The sequence below is a fragment of the Siniperca chuatsi genome, linkage group LG8 (genome assembly GCF_020085105.1).
Source record: "Siniperca chuatsi isolate FFG_IHB_CAS linkage group LG8, ASM2008510v1, whole genome shotgun sequence".
NCBI lineage: Eukaryota > Metazoa > Chordata > Actinopteri > Centrarchiformes > Sinipercidae > Siniperca > Siniperca chuatsi.
The window spans coordinates 31,654,389-31,679,589 of NC_058049.1; the positions used below are offsets into that span (position 1 = coordinate 31,654,389).

General features: G+C 42.2%; 1 protein-coding gene across 5 annotated transcripts in view; it reads left to right on the plus strand.

The window, feature by feature from the left end:
• LOC122879932 (storkhead-box protein 2-like) overlaps window positions 1-17,350 on the plus strand; it is a 106,089-nt gene extending 88,739 nt beyond the window's left edge. For all 5 annotated transcript variants that reach the window (XM_044204564.1, XM_044204562.1, XM_044204563.1 and 2 more), the window contains 2 exons: window positions 1,357-3,757; window positions 11,308-17,350. In XM_044204564.1, the coding sequence (XP_044060499.1) occupies window positions 1,357-3,757; window positions 11,308-11,512 (2,606 nt within the window). In that variant the 3' untranslated portion in view covers window positions 11,513-17,350. The remainder of the gene's footprint in view (window positions 1-1,356; window positions 3,758-11,307) is intronic.
• Window positions 17,351-25,201: the final 7,851 nt, after the last annotated feature.

Consider the following 25,201-nt stretch of genomic DNA (forward strand, 5'->3'; position numbering starts at 1 on the left):
GGTAAAAAGCCTTTCCTCTTACACCTATTTTATACACCAGATGTGTGTATGACGAGGCTCTGCTCAACTTGCTTGTTATTTATCTGACTGTGGGAAAATCTGCTATTTTCACATCACAGATGATGAACAAAGACATTAAAGCATGAGTCTTGACATGGAAACTGGTAGAAGTTTAGTACAGTATTACTGTAGTGTAACTGGGCAGAGGAGTGAATAATACAGTAGCATACTGTACAGTATAATATAGTATTTTTTATAGTCATAGGTAAGGTGTAAAAGATGAGACATCACTAACGAAGTTGAGTATTTATAAAAACAAATATCTACAGATAAGAAATAGCAGAACTGTCACTGTCACACTGTCAATCTGAACGAGGTAATAGAGAGGGATAAGACATGATGAATCTTAGGAGTGCATACATTCCGACAGTCTCTACTCGACGGCATTAATGGTGTTGTACATGTGCAAAGTGACAAGTAGTTGTGTGGAAAATGAAAAAAGTGCTAGAGAGAGAAGTTCAAATCATCCCTACTTTCACACCTCCACACACATGTCCAATGACTGCATGAAGCGGAATTATGGTCGGATTATTCGTTTCAAGTAGTTACAGAAATTGTCAGTCACAGTCCCCTAATTCTGCTCTTAGAAAGGGGGTTTCAGATGCCCTGAGACAATCTGACAAGATCTTTATTCAAAGCATACTGAGGTCGTTACATAATCAATTTCTGTTGAGGGATGCAGGCTCTATTCAGACTTTTAAACCCACAGTAAAAAGCTAGTTATTTTTGATCATGGTGGCCCAGTTTCTGTGAAGTCTACTAAGGTTTCTGTGACTGTGCAGTGTATAAATGTACTTACTTTTACATTTAGTATGAGGACATATTTGAAAATGATGTCTTCATGTTTACACCTGCATTTTTTGACAATTTTCTAGTTCCCTGTCTACAGTAGTTGAAACACCAAAACCAAGTGTGAAATACTTCTAACTTTTCATTATTATTATTATTATTATTATTATTATATGTTCTACAAAAGATTCATTTTTTTAAACCCAAAAAAAGACATTTTGTTCCAAGGATCTACAGGGGTCCTTGATGGGGTGCCAGGCAAGATGAATAGATTCATTATTATTTTATTATTTCAGTTACTTGAGGTTAGCATTATGAGAGTATGTGTACCTTTGAATGTATAGGTTCCACAGAGCTTTTGGATTCTACACATAATCATAACTTTTTTCATAAAACAATCTCCTGAAGTTTCATTCATTGGAGTTAAACATAATAAAAAGAGAATCTAATGTGGACCTGTGTGAAATGTCCCTGCTCTAACCCCTTCTTGTCTCTAATTTTGGTTAGGTGTTCCCACGCCAACAGAGGAGGTTCTGCACCACACGCTAAGCATGCTGGTCCGTGAGCGGAAGATCTACCCAACACCTGACGGATATTTTATTGTAACCCCTCAGACTTACTTCATCACTCCAAGCCTAATCCGAACCAGCTCCAAGTGGTACCACTTAGACGAGCGATCTTCTGACCGCCACCAACAGCAGCAACATCAGAACCAACAGCAGCATCAGCAGACGCAGTGCACCTCCCCTCTCTCTGGCACCATCACCCCGTCCACCTCTGGAGTCGTGCGAGATCGAACACACCCAAAGTCCAGCCAAAACCACGGTGGGGGAGGCGGAGGAGGTGGGGATTCTTTTTACAACAATAGTTACCGTGGGGAAGACCCCCCTAGCCACCACACCACTCTGCAGCGCAGATCCCCCAAAGACCACCGGGAGGCATACTCCTCCCCGCATTCCCCACAAACACCTCCTCAGCAAGCAGGAGGCAACACAGAAAAGAGTCGCAGCACCCTCGGGTTCCCCTTCAAGACGGACACGCTCACCAAGCATCGAGGAGGGGGAGGAGGAGGGGGGGGGGGAACTGGAGAGATAGAGAAACAAGCAGGTGGAGGAAGTGGTACAGGAAGTCGGAAATTTGGTTTGAAGCTGTTCCGTCTGAGCTTTAAGAAGGACAAGGCCAAGCAGCTGGCCACCTTCTCTGCACAGTTCCCCCCTGAGGAGTGGCCGCTCCGCGACGAAGAGACGCCCAGCCAGCTGCCACGCCATGTAGAGATGGAGATCATCCGCAGAATCAACCCTGACCTCACCGTGGAGAACCTTGCCCGGCACACAGCAGTCATGAAGCGTCTCGAAGAAGAGCGTGCCCAGAGGAGCAAAGCATCCTCAGCCAATCAGAGCTCCAGGAGTAGGAGAAGTGGGGGTAGACACAGGAAGCAGTCTCAGACCAAACTTAGCCGCTCACACAGCAAGACGAGGGCTTCCCGTGGTGAGCCAAGCGACGGTTCCCACCTGGAGCTGGCCGACAGGGACTACAGAGCCTACTCGTCCTCACTGGCTCGGTCACCGAGGGAACACGCCCTGGCCATGGAGCGCCAGCGGGCCCGGCTTCACCTGGCACATAGCAACCCCAACATCCTCGACTCATCCCACCTGCCTGTCACGCCAGAGTGGGATGTGTCCGGAGAGCTCGCCAAGCGACGCACAGAAATGCCTTTCCCCGAGCCAAGCCATGGCCCATCAGCCCACCACTCCAAAGTCCACCGCTCACACTCCCACACCCAGGAGAGGAAGTCCAGAAACGAACGCAGTGACAAAGCCAAGGAACGTTCCAGATCCATGGACAATTCTAAAGGACCACTTGGAGCTGGGTTGATAGGACCACCTGATTATTATGACGACCGGAGCCGTTACTATACTGATGATGGCACCCTGCGAGCAAATCAGATCTCTTCTCACTACTCTCGTGCCACACCCCCCTCTGCTAAGCTGCCTGTGGATTCTCTGGGGTTGGATGGTGGCAGGAGCTTAGAGAAGAGTAAGAGCAGGGACAGCCTGCCAGCATACTCACCCAAACCACTACCCACCTCCGCCCCGCCTGATGATTACTTTCAATGTGCTGGTTCTTCTGAGGCGGTTCTCACAGCAGCAAACCCACTGGGAACTCTGGGCAAAAGTAGCCATGATGGATTAAAACTAGGCTGCACGGACAGGCAAACAGACAGACAGACACCCCATCCCCTAGAAAATAAGGAGGACTTGTCAAAGGTGGGACCTAAGGGTGGCAGCCTGCCTCCAATACCTCTCTCTATCCCTGACCCCCACCTTCCTAATGGACGACCTCCCCACAGTGCCTCCTCTGGTCAGGAGAAACATAAGGAGATCTTTAGTAAAGACACACTCTTCAAACCTCCTCCTAGCCTCCCTTTGCCCGGCTACAGCTCCCTGAGAAAACCGCAGGCCCCTGCCTCGTCTACTCTGTCCTCATCCTGCGATGCACTTGATTCCCAGGAGGCCTTTGATGCTCCCAAACCTCTGGTGGCCACACCATCTGCTCCCCCACAGGGGATTGAACCTTCGACCAGTGCTGCAGAGGCCTCATTCGACTACTATAATGTCTCAGACGACGATGAACTCGAGGAAGGGGGGACTAAAAGTCGAGGAGAGGACGAGAAGGCTGGAGGAGGCGTTGTTGGGATGGGAGGGGGTGGTGCAGGGACCATGCAGTGGCTATTGGAGAGAGAGAAGGAGAGGGATCTACAGAGGAGGTTTGAAAGAACCCTCACCTTCCCTGGTGCTAAAGAGAACCTTCCAGAGCCCAGTCAGAACCAGCAGTCAGCCCACTCAGCTAGACTGGACAGTATGGACTCCAGCTCCGTCACTGTTGACAGTGGATTCAACTCACCACGGTGAGAACATGTGTATATATATACTGCAGACATACACACTATTATTTATACCTAACAGTTTCTGTACCCAGTACAGTTTAGGCACTATCTCCCATTTATCAAATGCAACGGATTGCATTGTGGGATTGTTAGCAAAAGGTAGTCAATTTTTGTCCCTTTTAATTTATATTTAATTCATTCCTCGTTAGTTTAGTTTTAAGGTAAGCTGATGATGTTTTAGCCCCACTGACACATGAGAATAGAGAAGACTGCAGGTGACATTTGAAAAAATAAATCATGTCCTAGTTTGTGCATTTGGAATAAATATTTTCAGTAGTTTTTTTCAACTGACAAAATCTGGGTCAGTCCATCTCAAATAAGACATAATTTTATAGAATCTGAATCCAATATCGAATACACTGGTCAAATGAGAATAATTTCAAATCCCTTATTAAATCTAATTTGTTAAGCTTTCAACATTTGTAAATAATTAAATTTATTAAGAATTAAAACTCAAAGGATGTGTCCAAAATCATTTACTCATTCAATATTCTTACTCTCTCATATATAAGAAAAACACAATAGTTAACTCTATAGTGACCAGTAAAGGGAGATTTCTGAATTCTTGAATGAGATTTTTTTTCAAAATAATAAGTTCAAATCTGTGAACAATTAGTTTGTTGTTCACAACTGATTTGAATTTCTTATTAATTCAAGCAAATAGCATGATCAAAACTGATGAATACTCTTCACAATTTCTAAACATTCTTTCATTGTTTGAGCCATCACATGCAGAATGATCTATTTAATGATCAAAATCTGTCAGACATACATGTATATTCCATAAATATGGAATGTTTGTGATGTCTGCTAAATTAGCAAATTACGTGCCGGTGACAGTATAAGACTTTACATGAAAGATCAAAGGTGAATTTTTGTTTACAGTACATGTAACACATTGCTACACAAATAATAAAATAATTGTACAGTATTGACTTTTCCCAGTAAACTTTTTCCTACTGTTGAAATCTGAATCTAAAAAGCTCAGTGCGATACCCAATAGCATTCAGCTAGACAAAACTGAAATTTTTGTATAGTACGGTAAGCAGTCACTGTCAACAAAAAAGTAGAACAAAACATTTGTATGTAAGAAACATTTCCAGGGTTGACTGCCATGGTGAAAAAACATTTAAACATTTTGACATTGGCCAATTTACTGACACAATAACTAGGTTTTGAAGCATGAATGAACTGTTTTGGGTGGGTTACTACCTTTTGCAGATATACAATAGAGTTGCGATGTCCCATGAAACAGTTGTGACAGTTGAACTAACAGTTTCAAGAATGTTAAGACTGTTTCAAAAAATGAGCCAAAGCGATTGAGAAAAACTGTAAGTCACATGCTTCATGTATGTCATGATTTACTCACTTAGTCTGTTTTCATTGCACTTTGTCGCATTTTGCTTTTATCAATAGACCAGCTTTTCCACCTCAGCCAAGCATAAAACATTTTTCAATATTTTGACTTTGACTAAAGTACGATATCAACCGCTTAAGGACAAAATCCACTACTAAAGTACAATACCAACCGCTAAAGTACAATATCAACCACTAAAGTAAAATATCAACCACAAAGTAAAATGTCAACTCCTAAAGTACAATACCAACCACTAAAGTACAATATCAACTACTAAAGTACAAATTCAACTACTAAAATACAGTACCAATCGCTAAAGTACAATATCAACTACTAAGGTTCAAGGTTCATTTATCATTTTACAACACAGGGTTGTATAGTGAAATGCAAGCTGTAGTCCCTTCATGCTACACAACCCCTCCCCGAAAAGAAACTATTATTTATGGTGGAGTGCAGAGGACGAATTGAGGAGTCTAAAAGCCTGAGGAAGGAAACTGCTCTGTAGTCTGGTGGTACTGCAGCGGATATTTCTGTATCACTTGCCAGACAGCAGCAGGGTGAAAAGGCTGTGGCGAGGTGGGTATTGTCTTTTAGTATCCTTTACAACCGCTTGAGTTCAACTACTATAGTACAATATAACATTTGCAATAGCAAATATTTGCTCCTGGGCCCCCTAACAGGACACTCCGGCCATGCTTTTGAATAGTCACACTACGTCTACACTTAGCCGTCTAATTTTGAAAACGTGTGAAAATTACTTGCATCCACACTAGCATTTCAAGGTGGTTTTCATAGAGACCTCTAACCACAGAGAAACGCCTGAACAACAGAGAAATGGTTAAATCTCTTGTTCATTCTCTAACACCACGTCATAGCCAGAATCTGGTAAGGAGTGGGACAGACAGTCCAGCTGAACAAATCATTATTTTATCACTTAAATCTGAAACATGAACATTTAAAATGATCATAGGGCGATGAAAGAAATTGTGAAGTTTTCACCTTGTGAGTCTGTTTGTCGTGACATAATGTGGTCCTGGAGACACCTACTGTAGCAGGAACTACCACAGAAGCAGTTTTGAGTACTTTGCCAGTTGTTTATTCAATTCATTTCACTTTTATTAATATAGCGCCAATTCATAGCAGAAGTTATCTTATTGTACTTTTCTTATAGACCGTACTCTTTATAATATTATAATATTTATAATATTATTTACTGAGACCCAAGAAATCCCACCATGAGCAAGCACTTAGCAACAGTGTCAAGGAAAAACCTCCTTTTAGGAGGCAGAAACCTCGAGCAGAGCTAGAGTTGGGTGGCCATCTGCCGCTGCCAGTTGGTGGGGGAGCATACAGTAGGACAATGCAAATTCCACATATAATTTTTAAATAATAATGATGTAATGGTAGTGGTAATATTAATAAAATAATAATAATAATATGAATGATGATAATAATAGTAATAAGACTAATAATAATTGTAGCAGTGGGTGTCGAGCAGGAACACGGGGGCAGTAGGAGGCCTGCAATCATATATCCAGACTCTGCAGCTCCAGAGGCAGAAGTACCTGCTGAAAGCGACAGAAGGAGAGAGGAGAGAGAGACGAGAAAGCACAAAACTACAGGAGAGAGAAGATGTCGAGTTAATAACATGCATTAATGGGATAAGAATGCATACAGATGGAGAGGAGGAGAGAGGTGCATCATGGGAAGTCTCTCGGCAGTCCAGGCCTATAGCAGCATAACTAAGGGATGGTTCAGGGCTCACCCGAGCCAACCCTAACTATAAGCTTTATCAAAGAGGAAAGTCTTAAGCCTACTCTTAAATGTGGAGATGGTGTCTGCCTTCCGAACCCAAACTGGGACCTGATTCTGCAGGAGAGGAGCTTGATAACTGAAGGCTCTGGCTCCCGTTCTACTTTTGGAGGCTCTAGGAACCACAAGTAACCCTGCTTCCTGGGAGCGCAGTGTTCTAGTGGGGTAATAAGTTATTATGGGCTATTTAAGTTATGATGTTGCCTGACTATTAAGAGCTTTGTAGGTGAGGAGAAGGATTTTAAATTCTATTCTGGATTTTACAGGCTGCCAGTGCAGAGAAGCTAATATTGGAGAAATATGATCTCTTTTCCTAGGTCTGGGGAGTCTTAAGGGACTTCTTCGGGCAGCCTGATAATAAGAAATTGCAGTAGTCCAGCCTAGAAGTAACAAATGTATGCACTAGTTTTTCTGCGTCATTTTAAGACAGGATGTGCCTGATTTTTGCAATGTTGCATAGGTGAAAAAAGGCAGTCTTTGAAGTTTGTTTCATGTGGGAGTCAAAGGACAAATCCTGATCAAAGATAACTCCGAGATTCCTTATGGTGCTGCTGGAGGCCAGGGCAATGCCATATAGAGTGACTGTATGTTTAGATAACGTCTCTCTGAGGTGTTTGGGGCCAAGTACAATAACTTAAGTGTTGTCAGAGTTTAACATCAGAAAGTTGCAGGTCATCCAGGTCTTTATGTCCTAAAGGCATGCTTGAAGTTTAGTTAACTGGTTAGTTTCATCTGGCTTGATCGATAGATATAATTGGGTATCATCCGCATAACAATGAAAGTTTATAGAGTGTTACCTAATAATATTGCCTAGAGGAAGCATATATAAGGTGAATAGAATTGGTCCAAGCACAGAACCTTGTGGAACTCGGTGACTAACTTTGGCGTGCACGGAGGATTCGTCGTTAACATGTGCAAACTGACATCAATCTGATTTAAACAAGCTTAGTGCGGTTCCTTTAATGCCAATTACATGTTCCAGTGTCTGTAATAGGATGTGATGGTCAATGGTGTTGAATGTAGCACCAAGATCTAACAAGACAAGTACAGAGATAAGTCCATTGTCTGATGCAATTAAAAGGTAATTTGTAATTTTCACCAGTGCTGTCTCTGTGCTATAATGCACTCTAAATCCTGACTGAAAATCCTCATATAAACTATTGTTATTTAGAAAGTCACACAACTGACAGCGACAGCTTTCTCAAGGATCTTAGAGAGAAAGGGGAGGTTAGATATAGGTCTATATTTGGCTAAAACCCCTGGATCAAGAGTGGGCTTTTTAAGAAGAGGTTTAATTACAGCTACTTTAAAGAACTGTGGGACATAGCCTGTTAATAAAGACAGATTGATCATATCTAGTAAAGAAGTGCTAACTAAGGGTAAAACTTCTTTAAGCAGCCTAGCTGGAAAGGGGTCTAACCCTAACCTGCTGCACATACAGATGGGAAGGATGTGCAGCAGGTTAGGGTGATTAAAGATAAGGATGGAAATGTATTGACAGGTGCCAGGAGTGTGATGGGAAGATGGAAGGAGTACTTTGAAGAGTTGATGAATGAGGAAAATGAAAGGGAACGAAGAGTAGAAAAAGTGACTGGTGTGGAGCAGGTAGTAGCAAAAATTAGCATGAGTGAAGTGAGGAGGACGTTGAAGAGGATGAAGAGTGGAAAGGCAGTTGGTCCTGATGACATACCTGTGGAGGTATGGAAGGGTCTAGGAGAGGTGGCAGTAGAGTTTCTGACTACTTTGTTTAACAAGATCTTGGAGAGTGAGAGGATGCCCGAGGAATGGAGGAGAAGTGTACTGATGCCAATTTTTAAGAACAAGGGAGATGTGCAGAGCTGTGGCAACTACAGAGGAATAAAGCTGATGAGCCATACAATGAAGTTGTGGGAAAGAGTAGTGGAAGCTAGGCTAAGGGCAGAGGTGAGCATTTGTGAGCAGCAGTATGGTTTTATGCCTAGAACGAGTACAACAGATGCAGTATTTGCTTTGAGGATGCTGATGGAGAAGTACAGAGAAGGTCATAGGGAGTTGCATTGTGTCTTCGTAGATTTAGAGAAAGCGTATGACAGGGTGCCGAGAGAGGAGCTGTGGTATTGTATGAGGAAGTCTGGAGTGGCAGAGAAGTATGTTAGAGTGGTGCAGGACATGTATGAGAGCTGTAAGACCGTGGTGAGGTGTGCTGTAGGTGTGACAGAGGAGTTCAAGGTGGAGGTGGGTTTGCATCAAGGATCGGCTCTGAGCCCCTTCTTGTTTGCTCTGGTGATGGACAGGCTGACAGATGAGGTTAGACAGGAATCTCCATGGACTATGATGTTTGCGGATGACATTGTGATTTGTAGTGAGAGCAGGGAGCAGGTGGAGGAAAATCTAGAGAGATGGAGGTCTGCTCTGGAAAACAGAGGAATGAAGCTTAGCCGCAGTAAGACAGAATACATGTGTGTCAATGAGAGGGACCCAGGTGGGACGGTGAGGTTACAGGGAGCAGAGGTGAAGAAGGTGCAGGACTTTAAGTACTTAGGGTCAACGGTTCAGAGCAATGGAGACTGTGGAAAAGAGGTGAAGAGGCGAGTGCAAGCAGGTTGGAACGGGTGGAGAAAAGTGTCAGGTGTGTTGTGTGATAAAAGAGTATCAGCAAGAATGAAAGGAAAGGTGTTCAAGACGGTGGTGAGACCAGTGATGTTGTACAGCTTAGAGACAGTGGCACTGAAGAAAAGACAAGAGGCAGAGCTGGAGGTAGCAGAGCTTAAGATGTTGAGGTTCTCTTTGGGAGTGATGAGGACGGACAGGATCAGGAATGAGTACATCAGAGGGACAGCTCATGTTAGATGTTTTGGAGATAAAGTCAGAGAGGCCAGATTGAGGTGGTTTGGACATGTTCAGAGGAGAGACTGAATATATTGGTAGAAGGATGCTGAGGTTGGAGCTGCCAGGCAGGAGGTCTAGAGGAAGACCAAAGAGGACTTCAACTCCTCTTCTGTTAACTTTTGATTTTATTAATTTAAGTGGTCGGGGGTGTGGCAGGGCTCAGAGAAAACTATGGAGTCCGACATTGTCTTTGCATATGTACACACTGACTCAACATTAACTTTAGTGACCAAGATGCAATCACAAAACTTTATATGTGTGTCGTTGAGATCAAAATGTAGGCTGAGTTCAAAAATGGGTGTGGGCCGAGCACGGAAGTAGGGGGGTAGGAAGTATTGAAGCGGCCCCCCACTTTACGCCCCTGGCATGCACACATTCGTTTTAAGTCGTGGAATTAGCTTTGCCAAGATGGCAAGATCCAGGCAAGCAAAAAAAACATGGATTCTGCAATCTAGATAACATCCATCCATCCATCCATTTTCTACCGTTAGGGGTCGCGGGTGACTGGAGCCTATCCCAGTGACTTTGGGCCTTAGGCAGGGTACACCCTGGACAGTGGCCAACTCGTCGCAGGGCTAACACAGACACAGACAAGGACAGACAACCATTCACTCTCACATTCATTCAATACGGGCAATTTAGAGTTATCAATTAACCTACACATGCATGTCTTTGGACGGTGGGAGGAAGCCGGAGAACCCGGAGAGAACCCACGGTAACACGGGGAGGACATGCAGACTCCACCCAGAGAGATTGCGTGATGTTGGTCTGGTCCGGGAATCGATCCCACGAACCCACGATCTCCTTATTGGGAGGCAGGAGCTTTTAGCCGCTCTGCCACCGTGCACCCCATCTAGATAACATTCAACCTTTATTATAACAACTAAATAACAGCAACTACCATGATACATCTTACATAGTCTACACATACTAACATAGTATTTTTTTGCACAAACATCCATTAAGAACGATTATTAGATCCTTAACAAAAAATATTATTTAAAGACAAAGCACATTAAACCTTTGGATGTCCCTAACCAAATAGACTACAGCCTAATCTACAAAATACGACGGTGTAGTCCCTCATTCGTCCAGGAGTGTTCTATCGTAGAGAAGGTTTCAGTCGTAGTCATCTGGACACTGTTTTCCTAATCTACACATAATTATTACCGGCTGCAATAGGCCCCACCACATTCAGTATTCATGTTCTTGCCAAACAACTGATCATTTGTCTGTGATGGACACAGTTCTTCACAGTAGTGGTGAGGCTGTAGAGAAGTGAGTGTTCTAATCCAACTGGTCATTAAATATGTATTTATTTGATGTAACGATGAGCAAAAATCTGAATGTCTGTCATACAGGAATTGAGTTCTCAAGTCCGTTTCCTCTTGTTTGTCTCCAGCAGAAGTGGAAGCTTCACGCACTTGCTTTGGTGTTGTAATTGTATAATTTCTTATTATGTGTCTCTCTGCAGAACAAGGGAGAGCCTAGCGTCCAACACCTCTTCCATAGTGGAGAGTAACCGTCGGCAGAACCTGGCGCTAAGCCCTGGCCACCTTGGCATCACTACTGGCAACGGTCCCCCCTTCTCCTTCCGCGCCATTCCAGAACCTGCCGGCACCCAACCGGAGAAACTCCAGAAGCCCAGCGCCTGCCTTGCGTCAATCACCAGCGTGTAGGGGCGGAACTAAGGGCTGGGTGGAGTGCAGAGAGCCAATGGACAGGGGCCAGAAAATAAAAGTCCCACCCCCAAGGACTGTTACACCTTTAGACTGACAGACTGTCTGAATCAGTGGAGCTGCCACAGGCCCACTGTGGAACTACAGCTGTTAACACACACACACACACACACACACACACACTGACCGATACAAACAGAGGACCACCAGGTAACTGCTCTCTCTCTCTCACAGACACACACAGACACTTACACACCAGGCCACTGGGCAGACTCTGACCATGTCATTCTACAGCCTATAGTTTACATACTGCTGTTGTGTTGTTTCACATACGTGGGTTCTAGTTGTGTGTGTGTGTGTGTGTGTGTGTGTGTGTGAGTGAGTGATGGGGGTGGGGTGGGGGGTGGTGGTATGTATAATCTGTAATCTCAGGTCATGTTATTTCCACTCCCATTCCAGCTGCTCCAGATCAGTGCATCTCCCTCTAGTGGTGCCTCCGGTATTACACACTGAAGAGACGCAGCTCTGCTGACTACTGTTACTGATGGTACACACAGGCTCACTGATCCAGCTCCTACTCACTACTTGTCTCTGTTAGTTCTCTAAAATTCACCACTTGCAGACACCTTGTAAGGTGCAGTGCCACAGGAAATGACAATGATAGTTAATACTGTTGACCATCAGTCCAAAAGGCAACAATAATGTGAGGTGGTTAGACAGTCAAATGAATAACCTGTGACCAGGACTGTTTTTACTATAACACCCTCTGTAGAATGAAGCTGAGCAGTTCTTGTATCTGTTGGATGTCATGATGCCCATCTGAACTGTCTGGACACTTTTACTAGTTTGTAACCAGCTTTTAACTATCCTCTGCAACTGTTGTCAGATATATGAGGTGTAGCTCTAGAGATGGGATTTTTGATTACAGACTGTTTAGTGTTTCATGGAGACAGATCTTCCACTTTTTTCCCTCATTTTACATTACCCTTTATGCACACGGGATGCAGCTCCGCCATATTTCAGCTCCATCATGGCTGCCAGAAACTGCCATTCCAGCCATGTCCACTAGAGAAATGCTCTTTTCTCTACTCCACTATCATAACAGGCCAGGTGTGTTTTTCCCAAAGAAGATAAGACTTTATTGATCCTTGAGGGGAAATTCAGTTACAACAGCACAGAAACAGGCTGAGTGGTAAGGAAACTACTACTAACTACTACGATAAAAAATAAAATAAGATATTAAAGAAATCAGAGAGGTGATATTAAAATATATATATACAGTATATACATTACAATACAAGTGAATTTGTATACAGTGTATAAATGCCTATATTTATTGACAGTTGACATGAAATTAATATTTAATGACATGCTGCATTTTGTTCCTGACTTTGTCTTTACATGCATACAGCAAAATTTGTTTTTCATGTTTGTTTATAGAGTCACTTCACAGTGGTGTTCAGATATAAGCTATTGAGGTCCTGCAGGTTACGTCAGCCTGTAACAGCTGCCATACTGGCAGGCAGAAAACATGTTTTTCCTTGTCCTGCTCCCTTGTAAATGTGTTACTGACTGCTGAGGTAGCTAATTTCACTTAAGACAATAACATTTCCTCTATGCCAGTCACATCACTAAACCCAGTTAAACTTCATCTCTTCCTTTCAATGAACATCACTGAGATTTATGGATGTCAGTGATTAAAAGCAGTATGGTAGTAGAGATACTACTTAAAAAGGGGTCATTGATGTGGTTAAACATGGAGCCTCGGAGAGCTTTTCAGTGATCGTGTTATAAGTGATGACTTTCATACTAAAAACTGTAGACACTGGAAAACAGCATTTAGATTTGTTGCAGAAGGTGTAGTACAGTAAGTCAGGAGACATAGGATACTCATGAACTTACTTTGGTCCTTATTCATATGAACTCAATCAGTTAAGGTTTATTGTTCCCCGTTCAAGTATGATTATGCTGAACAGCACATTTTGTCACCATGTTCTGTTCATATGAAGCCTGTAGCACAGTGTGTGTCTGTTGTTAGCCACATTCGCTAATTAAGAAACAGAAGAGGCTCGTTATGGACGAGAGGGTTAGTAGGCGCTTGTCATATTCATGATTTATTTGTTTATTTATTCATTTTTACTACCTTGGCAGACTGTTGCCAAAGATGAGCTGAGGTTACATGCAAATGCATGCGTACATGAACACTTGAGCAGGAACAGTATAGCCATCACATCACATTCATGTTATTCCCTTTTCTTACCACTGTATATCTCTAGCTCTGTCAAGCTCAGGTGAGACCTTAGGTGGTCAGAGGGTGGAAACCAGCCCCATATAATGACTCATTCATGGAAAAACTATCAATTAGTCATTGTTGTTTATGGAGCCGCTGCCTTGCTTCTGCCCCTCAGTATGGCACTCGGTGCTAGATGGCAACGTCACAGCAGGACCTCAATAAAAACAGAAACTGAGAAAATCATTGGTTTTGTTTTTATATTGACAGTTTTCACTATTTATTGCTTATATACATTTCCAGTTGAAGTGAGAGGAGGATGGGGAGTGGGTGGACAGAGAGAGGGAGGGATAAAAACGCAGAAGATGTCAGCTAAACAACTCTAAACAGCATTAGAATCAAAGCACCTTCATTCCAGGAAACACTTGAAGCAGAAAAACCAAGAACAACTGAACCAAACAACAATAAATGTGTGATAATTGGACTGCTTGAAGACATGACGCAGCTGCATACAGTGGACATGAGGGGTTACAGTCACATCAGTGTTGAGTTTCGGAACTAAGCTGTTACAAAGTGAGTAGCTGACTTCTTCTAAGATTTTAACCAGCAAATGATCATTTTCACTAGATGAGTAGTGAATTTGAAATGAAATGTGTAAGTCCTGGCATCAGAGAAAATAGATTCTGCTGCACATTAAAGGCTAGCCCAGGGTGTACGAGTGCACAATCATTAGGAGCAGCTGTACTGGCACTTGAGGTGGCTGAGCATCCAACAGAGAATATGAGATGTCATCCAGAAAAAACTTATCCAGACCAGTGTTATACACAACACAGCAGGGATGTGACTTAATCTTTTGGATCAGTAGCTCTTTATTTATACACAACTTTATTATTCATTTACATTTCTATCAAGTTCATGACTACTTGAGTTTTTCTTCGGTTTGAATCATATCCCTCTCACTCCTGGTGCTAAGATGTATTATGGTCAGTGACGGCCATGATAATATTCATAATAAAAAGAGTGATGATACAGTTGGAATATAGTATTAAATGGCTGTTTATACTTAGGTTAGGTTTCACCTGCATAATTTTGGCAATGTCCATTTAGTCCATTCTATGAAGCATTTGGGTGAACAGTGACTGAACAGATGGACGGGGCGACCACTGACAGGGACACTGGCACAGGGAGATGTGAAATAAGACCTACATTCGAAATGTGTTGGTCTCATTATAAAACCAGACCTGAGCTGAGCTGGATTTGCCTATCACAAAAACTCCTGCAGTCCTTCCCAATCATTTCCCATCCTCCTATAGGTTCAGGGAGCTGTCAGTCATCCCAGTGTTGTCGTCCTTTAGGCTCCTCTACAACTACCTCCACAGCAGCAACAACACAGCCCATCCTTTCTGCTATCACACTGTCATCAGCCTCTAGCCTGTGAATGTCTACATACACATGCATACACACATATAAACACTAACACACTACACATCAAAGTGCTGGACTCCTGGACTCCCCTTCCCTTTCTTCACTAGCATGGTGTCTTCTAATGGTACATGATGAGCATTGTGGTTCAGCTGCATAACCCCCCAAGTTCCCCATGGACATACATTTTGGTCAGTATTCATGGGCACCTGCAGACATGAGCTGCAGATGACATTTACAGCACATGGACCCTAATAGCGATGCGGAGAGTATAAATTAGCCTTAAGGGGTTCGGTATGCTTGAAATGAACTAATTCATATGACGTGCGTCTGACCATGTCTGCAGTCAGTGTTTCTCCTCCTGGCTGCATCAATTTCAACATCAGAAAAGTTTGCTGTTCCACGATCTGACAAGCACTTCATTTGAAGCTTAGTGACCCTTTAAGTGTGCCTCAATAAAATATACTGCTTTTAGTTAGAGAAGAGTGTATATCAGGACACGCTCACCTTGAGTTAACTTGTATGATGGTTTTTAAAAAATTCTATTTATTTTCATATATTTCCCCGTTTTCTCATGTGGGGTGCTCAGTTCCCTCTGCCCTGCAATCCTTGACGCAACTAACTATGCTGTTCTGGGGAACTGTGCAGGCACCACGGCCAACTAGTAGGAGTCAATAGCGTAGCGACAAAGACAAGAATCCTCACTGGCTTCCCACCTGTGTACACATACACAAGCCGGACGTACTGTACTGGTAGACTGAACTGTACCCCCTCACTGCCATGTGCTCTGAGCAAATGTAACAAGCGCTTCTTTCATGAACTCCCTGACCTACTGTTTGATTTTAGTTTTCATTCTACCACTGCATTGAGTTCTACTCTGCATCCTGCCACTACACAAGGGTCTAACCTTATGTGTTACCACTACAGTAAAATTTTCAGTATGCTTCAAACTACTAATACAAGGGCTTTACCCTCTTCTCCCTCTGTACCAGGGTACTGGATTATATTCTGTCCCCAATGGACTGTTCTATGAATATGGTCACTATACTGTCAATATTTTATGATTCTAATCTCTGTTCTACCACTGGAAGAGATTTACAGTTTGTTCCACTGCTGTTCTTGGGTCCACAGGGGTGCTAGGGACTAAAATCCAAGGGGGACTAAAACCTGCTACCAATAATTCCAATTCTTGTCTCTGTTCACTGAGTATTCTAGGATTGAAGGGTGTTAGTCTTTTTTCTGTCAATATTCTGGGGGTATACTGTACATCCTTTCTGTATCTGTAATAGGGTTCTTGTCTCTGCTCTAACCCAACAGTAGGCTTCCAATCCATTACAAAGCTCACAACAGTAGGGCTCTAGTCCTTACTACAGCATTGCAGTTGGGTTGTAGTCCTAATTATACCTCTACAGAGGTTTGCAGTGCCAGTTGTACCCACATAGATGGGCCTTATCCCTTATTCTATGACTACAGAAAGACACACAGACAGACATAAGTCCAGATTCTGTTAGTCAAGTCTCTGTTCCACTTTTACCATTTAGGGGGTGTCCTGTCCCTACAAATACAGTAGTTTTGGTCTCTATTGTACCACTAATCTTGGGTTTACCACTACAGTTGAGTTCCTGTCCCTACAGTGGAGTTTAATTTCTATTGTACCACAGTTCAGGGGTTTTAAGCTCCTGTTCCACAGCGACAGTGGGGTTCTTGTTTCTGTTCCACCAGTAAAATAGGGCTGTAGTCCCCTGCCTGGTGGATGTCTTGGGTTCCATCCCTCATGTCTGATGTTTGCACTGGCCCCTAACCCAATCCTCCCTGCTACTGTCTGGCTCAGTGGCCCTCCATCAACCCCTAGTCCCCTCCAGCCACAGTCCTGTGACCTTCCATGCTTTTTCTACACTTACGGTCCATGAAATGTCTTCCCTTAACATCGGCGGTGGTTTATAAAAATGGAGGTTCAACAATAACATTGTTTCTAATGGTGACAGTATGTCATACCTGTAAATGATGTTTATCTGTCATGCCTAGTCAAATAATTTAAACAATAAAAAGAGGGATTTTTTTAATGTCTATAATATCTGAAAGTCCCTTTGATGTGTAGTGCTGGTGTTACCGTTGTTGTAGTGTATGTGATAACCCTATGGGGATTGTGTTACTTTTTAAGATAATAAAATAACAATGTTTGGTTACACCACTGTTGTGTGTTTTAATGTGAACAACATTACTGCCTTACGAGAAAGCAATACTGTAGGCACAGGGGCCCAACTAAACAGAACGCTGAGGCTAATATTGCATTATTTGTTTGGTATATTTTACTAAATACAATTTGTGGCTTCCTCCTTGTTTTTGAAAATAAAAAACAAAAGTACGCCCTACTGCCATACCCAAGTTCACATTGACAACTTTCTAATTGCTGGATTCCTGACTGACAGGTTCACAAGATAGAAGAGGTTGAGCAGTCCTATAAGGAAGAGAGTATTATTGTATTGTCCAAATATTTAATCAATCTGTACTTGGATGCTTTGGCAAAATTGTTTTTCAAAACTGTCATGCCAAAAAAAGGCTTTGACTTGAACATTTTATTGAATGGAAATTGAGTTAGGGGTCACAATAGAAGGAGTGTAATTATGCACACATTACATGTAAGTGCAAAACGTTTGGAACAGCATCAATGGAAAGAGTAACTCCTGCACACTGATACCGAACCACAAATATATTTAAATAGACAACATTTCGAACCCAGTCGTATCTTCACTTCATTAGATAATAATTTTCTAAATTTATAAAATTTCTAATTCCCGTCCCATTTCTTCACAATTGAGAATGACTTCCGGATGGGAGCCGAAACGTCTTGATTCTGAAAACAGTGTCCAGATGACTACGACTGAAACCTTTTCTATGATAGAACACTCCTGGACGAATGAGGGACTACACCATCTTATTAGATAATAATGTTTAAAACTGGTTATTACACCCATGTGCTGTGTAGACCAATAGGCTGATGGGCTCTGTGAAGACAGGTGTGATTTACCATCCAACCTGCCCAGGGTGATATTCAAGTAGTATACACTAGTGTAATGGATCAGTATCAGTAGTATACTTCAACTCTTCTACTCTAGAAAGGTCAAGCATGAACTCTTCAATCTCAACTTTCAAGTCAGCATGGACGAGAAGGGTGGCTGTGGCTCAGGATCCACTGATCACTGGAAGTTCGATCCCCAGCTCTTCCTGTCATTGATGTGAGTGTGTGTGTGTGTGAATGGGTGAGTGAGAGGCGCTAAATAAAAGCGCTATATAAAGGCAGCCATTTACCATTTCCTTTAAACAGTTCAGAAAATATGGAAACTTGGACATCTGCTGCATTCGACAGGGTCGACCACAACGAATTACTAGAACGACTGGAAAACTGGGTGGGACTTTCGGGCACAGTATTAAACTGGTTTGAATCCTACTTAAAGGACAGGTTTACTTTGTGTCTATAGGTAATTACACATCTGAGCGGACAAAAATTATTTGTGGAGTTCCCCAATGCTCCATTCTGTGGCCTCTTCTGTTTAACATCTACGTGTTCCCACTGGCTCAGATTATGACATAGAGCACTTATCAAAGCAAAGTACAAAGTGCTTCACATAGAGAGAAATAAAATACCACAGTGACTAATAAAATACATTACAAAATAAATATATCAATAAAATAAATAGACAGCTCAGGTAAAATAAGGATATGCTTTCCGTTAAAATGCGTCTTGAGAAGAGACTTAAAAGAAGACACTGACGCAGACATAACATAATTTCTTCAGGCAAGTTGTTCCAGAGCCTCGGGGCCCTGATAGCAAAAGCTCTGTCCCCCTTAATTTTCATCCTGGACTCAGGAACGGCTAACATCACCCAAGGGAAGCATGTATAAGAACAGTACTGGTCCCAGAATTGACCCTTGAGGCACACCATAGTTGATCTGGGAAAAGGATGACATGAAGTTATCAATGGCGACACAGAATTTCCTACTGGACAAATAAACTGAGAGCCAGTCTAGGTCAGTGCCAGATATGCCCACCCAGGGCCTCAGTCTATCTAAAAGAATGCCATGATCAATAGTGTCAAAGGCAGCACTTAAGTCCAGCAGTACAAGAACTGAACACATGCCTGTCTGCATTCATTAAAACGTCTGACAAAGTGACTTTGAGAAGGGCTGTCTCAGTGCTGTGGTGCTGACAAAAACCAGACTGGAACTATTCAAAGGTCTTATTGTTTTCCACAGCAGTGAGAAGCTGCTTAGATACAAGTTTTTCGAGAATCTTTGAAATAAAAGGCAGTTTGGACGAAAGTTATCCAGGAGGGTAAAATCAAGCCCAGGTTTTTTTAGAACTGGCTGGACACAAGCAGTCTTAAAGAAATCTGGGACGCAGCCAGTAGACAGTGAGCTGTTAAAAATTGTTTGCAAATGGGGCGCAATACAATCCATAACTTCCAATAAAAAGCTAGTTGGGATTTTGTCCAGAGGGCTGGAGGATACTCTCATAAGAGACATGATGTCTGTTAGTTCATGCAGAGTAACAGCAGAAAAATTACTCAAAGAATTCCTGAGTGGGTGATCCACATCTAAAAAGGCAGGATTCGGGGTAATACCAGATCTTATTAACTCCACCGTTCCAGCAAAGTGCAAAAGAAACATTTCACAATCAGCATCACAATCAGCAGTGGCACAAGGAGAGGCTGGGTTACCTAACTGATCCACAGTCTTAAATAGGAATCTGGGGTTGTGCTGATAGACAGCAATAAGTGCAGAGAAATGGCATGTTTTTGCATCCTTCACTATCCTTATTTTAAAGGAGTAATAACTTTCATAGCCACAAAGTGGACCTGGTGACCTGATAAACATGGCTGTTTTCTAGTCTTTGAGTTTGGTCTATTTTTCAGAGGAGTTATTAGATCTAAGGTTGAAGAACACAGGTAGTTAAAAGACTCAACCAAATCACCACAAAGAACAATTCTGTCATAATTTAAAACAAGACTGGACAAAAATTCCAACAAATGAGTTCCAACAAGAAAGAGCCAGCTGGTTTAGGGGGGCAATAACAATAATAATAGCAAATATGACAGGGAGTGGGCCACCAAGTTTAAACATGAGCACTTCAAAGGAGGAAAAATCATTGCAAGCTATGAGGTTACACTTTAAATGCTTCCTATAGATAGTAACAAGGCTGCCTCCACCACAACCACAATCCCTAGGGCGGCTAAAGCAGTCATAATCTGAAGGCACAGTTCAGCAAGCTGACTGTGATCACCAGGACATAACCAGGATTCTGTTAAAAACATGAAATCTAAATCAGTAGAAGAGATAAAATCATTTAAAATTGGGCACAATGATAGTAGAAATGTAATTGTAGTGTTAATATTAATACATTAATAATAATAGGAATGACAGCTATAGGAAAAATAATGTCAGTATTAGTAACAGAGCCAATAACATCAACTGTAGTAGCAGTTGTTGAGCAGGAACACGGGGGCAGCAGGTGGCCCACAACCACAGATCCAATCTCTGCAGCTCTGGAGGCAGAAATACCTGCTGAAAGTGACAGAAGGAGAGAAAGCACAAAACTACAGGAGAGAGAAGATGTTGAGTTAGTAACATGCAGTAATGGGATAAAAATGCATACAGATGGAGAGGGAGAGAAGGAGAGAGGAAAGAGGTGCATCATGGGAAGTCTCCCAGCAGTCTAGGCCTATAGTAGCATAACTAAGGGATGGTTCAGGGCTCACCCGAGCCAACCCTTTATCAAAGAGGAAAGTCTTAAGCCTACTCTTAAATGTGGAGATGGTGTCTGCCTCCCGAACCCAAACTGGGATCTGATTCCACAGGAGATGAGCTTGATAACTGAAGGCTCTGGCTCCCATTCTACTTTTGGAGGCTCTAGGAACCACAAGTAACCCTGCATCCTGGGAGCGCAGTGTTCTAGTCAGGTAATATAGTATTATGAGATCTTTAAGATATGATGGTGCCTGACCATTAAGAGCTTTGTAGGTGAGGAGAAGGATTTTAAATTCTATTCTGGATTTTACAGGGAGCCAGTGCAGAGAAGCTAATATTGGAGAAATATGATCTCTTTTCCTAGTTCTTGTAAGTACACGTGCAGCAGCATTCTGGATTAACTGGAGAGTCTTAAGGGACTTATTCGGGCAGCCTGTTAATAAGGAATTGCAATAGTCCAATCTAGAAGTAACAAATGTATGCACTAGTTTTTCTGCATCATTTTGAGACAGGATGTGCCTGATTTTTGCAACATTGCGTAAGTGAAAGAAGGCAGTCTTTGAAGTTTGTTTCATGTGGGAGTTAAAGGATAAATCTTGATCAAAGATAACTGTGAGGTTCCTTATGGTGCTGCTGGAGGCCAGGGCAATGCCATCTAGAGCAACTATATCTTTAGATAACGCATCTCAGAGGTGTTTTGGGCCAAGTACTTGGAAAGTTGCAGGTCTTTATGTACTTAAGGCATGCCTGAAGTCTGGTTAACTGGTTAGTTTCATCTGGCTTGATCGATAGATATAATTGGGTATCATCCGCATAACAATGAAAGTTTATGGAGCGGTTCCTAATAATGAGGAAGCATATATAAGGTGAATCAAATCGGTCCAAGCACAGAACCTTGTGGAACTCAGTGACTAACTTGGGCGTGCACAGAGAATTCACCGTTAACATGTACAAACTGAGATTGATCTGATAGATAGGATTTAAGCCAGGTTAGTGCGGCTCCTTTAATGCCAATTACATGTTCCAGTCTCTGTAATAGGATGTGATGATCAATGGTGTCGAACGTGGTACTAAGATCAAGACAAGTACAGAAACAAGTCCATTGTCTGTTGCAATTAAAAGGTCATTTGTAATTTTCACTAGTGCTGTCTCTGTGCTATGATGCACTCTAAATCCTGACTGAAAACCCTCAAATAAACTATTGTTATTTAAAAAGTCACGCAACTGATTGGCGACTGCTTTCTCAAGGATCTTAGAAAGAAAGGGAAGGTTAGATATAGGTCTATAGTTTGTGTCAAATATGAAAACTTGGGCTGTGTTATTAGGATTGATAGCTTGTGCTACGTACACCCTGTATGTAAGATGTTTGCCTCTGTACAAGTCTAACTAATGTAACATCTCAGGTCAGCAGCTGTTCTGCACCATAGACTGCAATCTAATTAACAGTTAGACACGAGAAAGTGGGGGAAGGTACAGTGGCTATGATAATCCCATTGTGACATACAGAGGTGATTTGGGGTGACAAAGAGTGGGAAGAAATGTATGCACATGTGTTGGCAGGCCGGAGCCGACACCCTGTTGAGATGGGTTGCTTGATCAATGCATGGGGGTGACTCGCATTTCCTTACTGACCAGCCGCTCTGATCACACCTGAGAATGGAATGCAGCGGCCGGTGAAGATCAAGAGGAATGGGAAGTGTGAACTTAGGCATTTACATAGCATTGTGTACCAGGAGGAGCTCAGGACATACAACCAACTACTTTTGTATTGCTGCTTCAGACATAGCTGGGAGATCGCCTGAAGAGGTCTCTGTGATGTGTCTCCAGATATATCTGTATTTGTCTGTATTGTTAGATTGTTTGTAATGTTTGTAATAATTGTGAGGATATAAATACTAGTTAAAAGACAATTGTAGGTCTCGCGTGGATCCCTTCTCATCAACCAACTCGGAGAGAGGTTTTTCTGACCTCGACATTTGCTAAAACTCCTGGATCAAGAGTGGGCTTTTTAAGAAGAGGTTTAATTACAGCTACTTTAAAGGACTGTGGTACATAGCCTGTTAATAAAGACAGATTAATCATATCCAGTAAAGAAGCGTTAACTAAGGGTAAAACGTCTTTAAGCAGCCTAGTTGGAAAGGGGTCTAAGAGACAGGTTGATGGCTTAGATGAATTAATCATCAAAGTTAGTTGAAGAAGGTCAATAGGATCAAAGCAGTCTAAAAATATATCAGGTTTTACAGTTGTTTCTAAGGTTTCTGTGTTTGAAGATAAGTCGGTATTGGTTGAAGGCAAGACTTGATGAATTTTGTCTCTAATAGTTTAAATTTTATTATTGAAGAAACTCATGAAGTCATTACTACTGAGGGCTATAGGAATACATGGTTCAATAGAGCTAAGACTCTCTGTCAACCTGGCTACAGTGCTGAAAAGAAACCTGTGGTTGTTTTTATTTTCCTCTATTAATGATGAGTAGTAAGCTGCTCTGGCATTACGGAGGGTTTTCCTATATGTTTTAAGACTATCTTGCCAGACTAAACGAGATTCTTCCAGATTGTTGGAACGCCATTTCCTTTCAAATTTTCGTGATGTTTGCTTTAATTTGCGGGTTTGGGGGTTATACTATGGAGCTAACCTTCTTTGTTGTATTATCTTCTTTAGAGGATCAATAGAATCGAGTGTCGTTCGCAGTGAGCCTGCAGCACTATCAACAAGATGGTCAATTTGGGGGGCTGCAATTTCCATAGGAAATATTGAGACATAACATTGAATTAAATGCAGATGGGATCGCTTCCTTGAATCTAGCCACAGCAATATCAGATAGACATCTAGAGTAAGAGTTTTTGCCTAATGGTGTGTAGTCCAGTAATAGCAGTTCAAAGGTTATTAAACAATGGTCCGATAAAGAAGGATTCTGTGGAAAGACTATTAAATGTTCAATTTCAATGCCATATACTAGAACGAGGTCAAGGGTGTGGTTAAAACAGTGAGTGGCTTCATGTACACTCTGACAAAAGCCAATCGAATCTAATAATGAGATAAATGCAATACTAAGGTTCATCATTTTCAACATCGACATGAATATTGAAATCACCTACAATAATTACTTAATCTGTTTTAAGGACTAAACTTGATAAAAACTCAGAGAATTCAGATAAAAATTCAGAATAAGGACCAGGAGCGCGGTACACTATAACAAATAGAAGTGGCTGTCGTGTTTTCCAGGTCGAGTGTGAAAGACTAAGAACAAGGCTTTCGAATGAGTTATAATTTAGTTTAGGTTTAGGATTGATTAATAGGCTTGAGTCGAAGATGGCTGCAACTCCACCTCCTCGGCCGGTACCTCGAGGAATATGAGTATTAATATGACTGGTCGGAGTGGATTCATTTAGGCTAACATATTCTTCATGACCCAGCCAGGTTTAAATAAGACAAAATAAGTCAATATGATAATCTGATATTAAATCGTTCACTTTAGATGACAGAGATCTGATGTCTAAGAGTCTACTTAATTCTCCTATTTTGTTGTGCTATTTCAGCGTTTTTGTTTAGGTTTTTATGTATAACTCCTCTTCTGTTAACTTTTGGTTTTATTAATTTAAGTGGTCGGGGTGCAGACACCATCACTAAGACGTTTTGGGTGGTTAACTGCTCTGGAAGCACAGAGAAGCGTGTAGGACAGCAACTCTGCCTCCTGGTCTCAACTCTGAGTTGTCATGGTTTTGGTCCACTAATAAACTCGGACAGATTTCTAGATATGAGAGCTGCTCCATCCGAAGTGGGAGGAATGCCGTCTCTCCTAATCAGTCCAGGTCTTCCCCAGAAAGTCCATCAATTAACTACAAAGCCCACATTGTTTGTTGGACACCACCACGACAGCCAGTGGCGAAATAAAGACATGTGGCTAAACATGTCGTCACTGGTCAGGTTTGGAATAGGCCCAGAGAAAACTATGGAGTCCGACATTGTCTTTGCATATGTACACACCGACTCAACATTAACTTTAGTGACCTCCAATTAGCGTAATCGGGAATCATTACGCTGACGTGAATAACAATCTTACTGTATGTTTATCCTTAGCCAGCAGTTTTAAATAAGATTCAACGTCGCCCGCTATGGCCCCAGGAATACATCTGACTATGGTCGCTGGTGTTGCTAACTTCACGTTTCTCTAAATGGAGCTGCCAATAATCAGAGTTAGTTTCTCAGTGGGTGTGTCGCCGAGTGGGGAGAACTTGTTGGAAATGTGAACAGGTTGGTGGTGAACCATGGGCTTTTGCTTAGGGCTATGC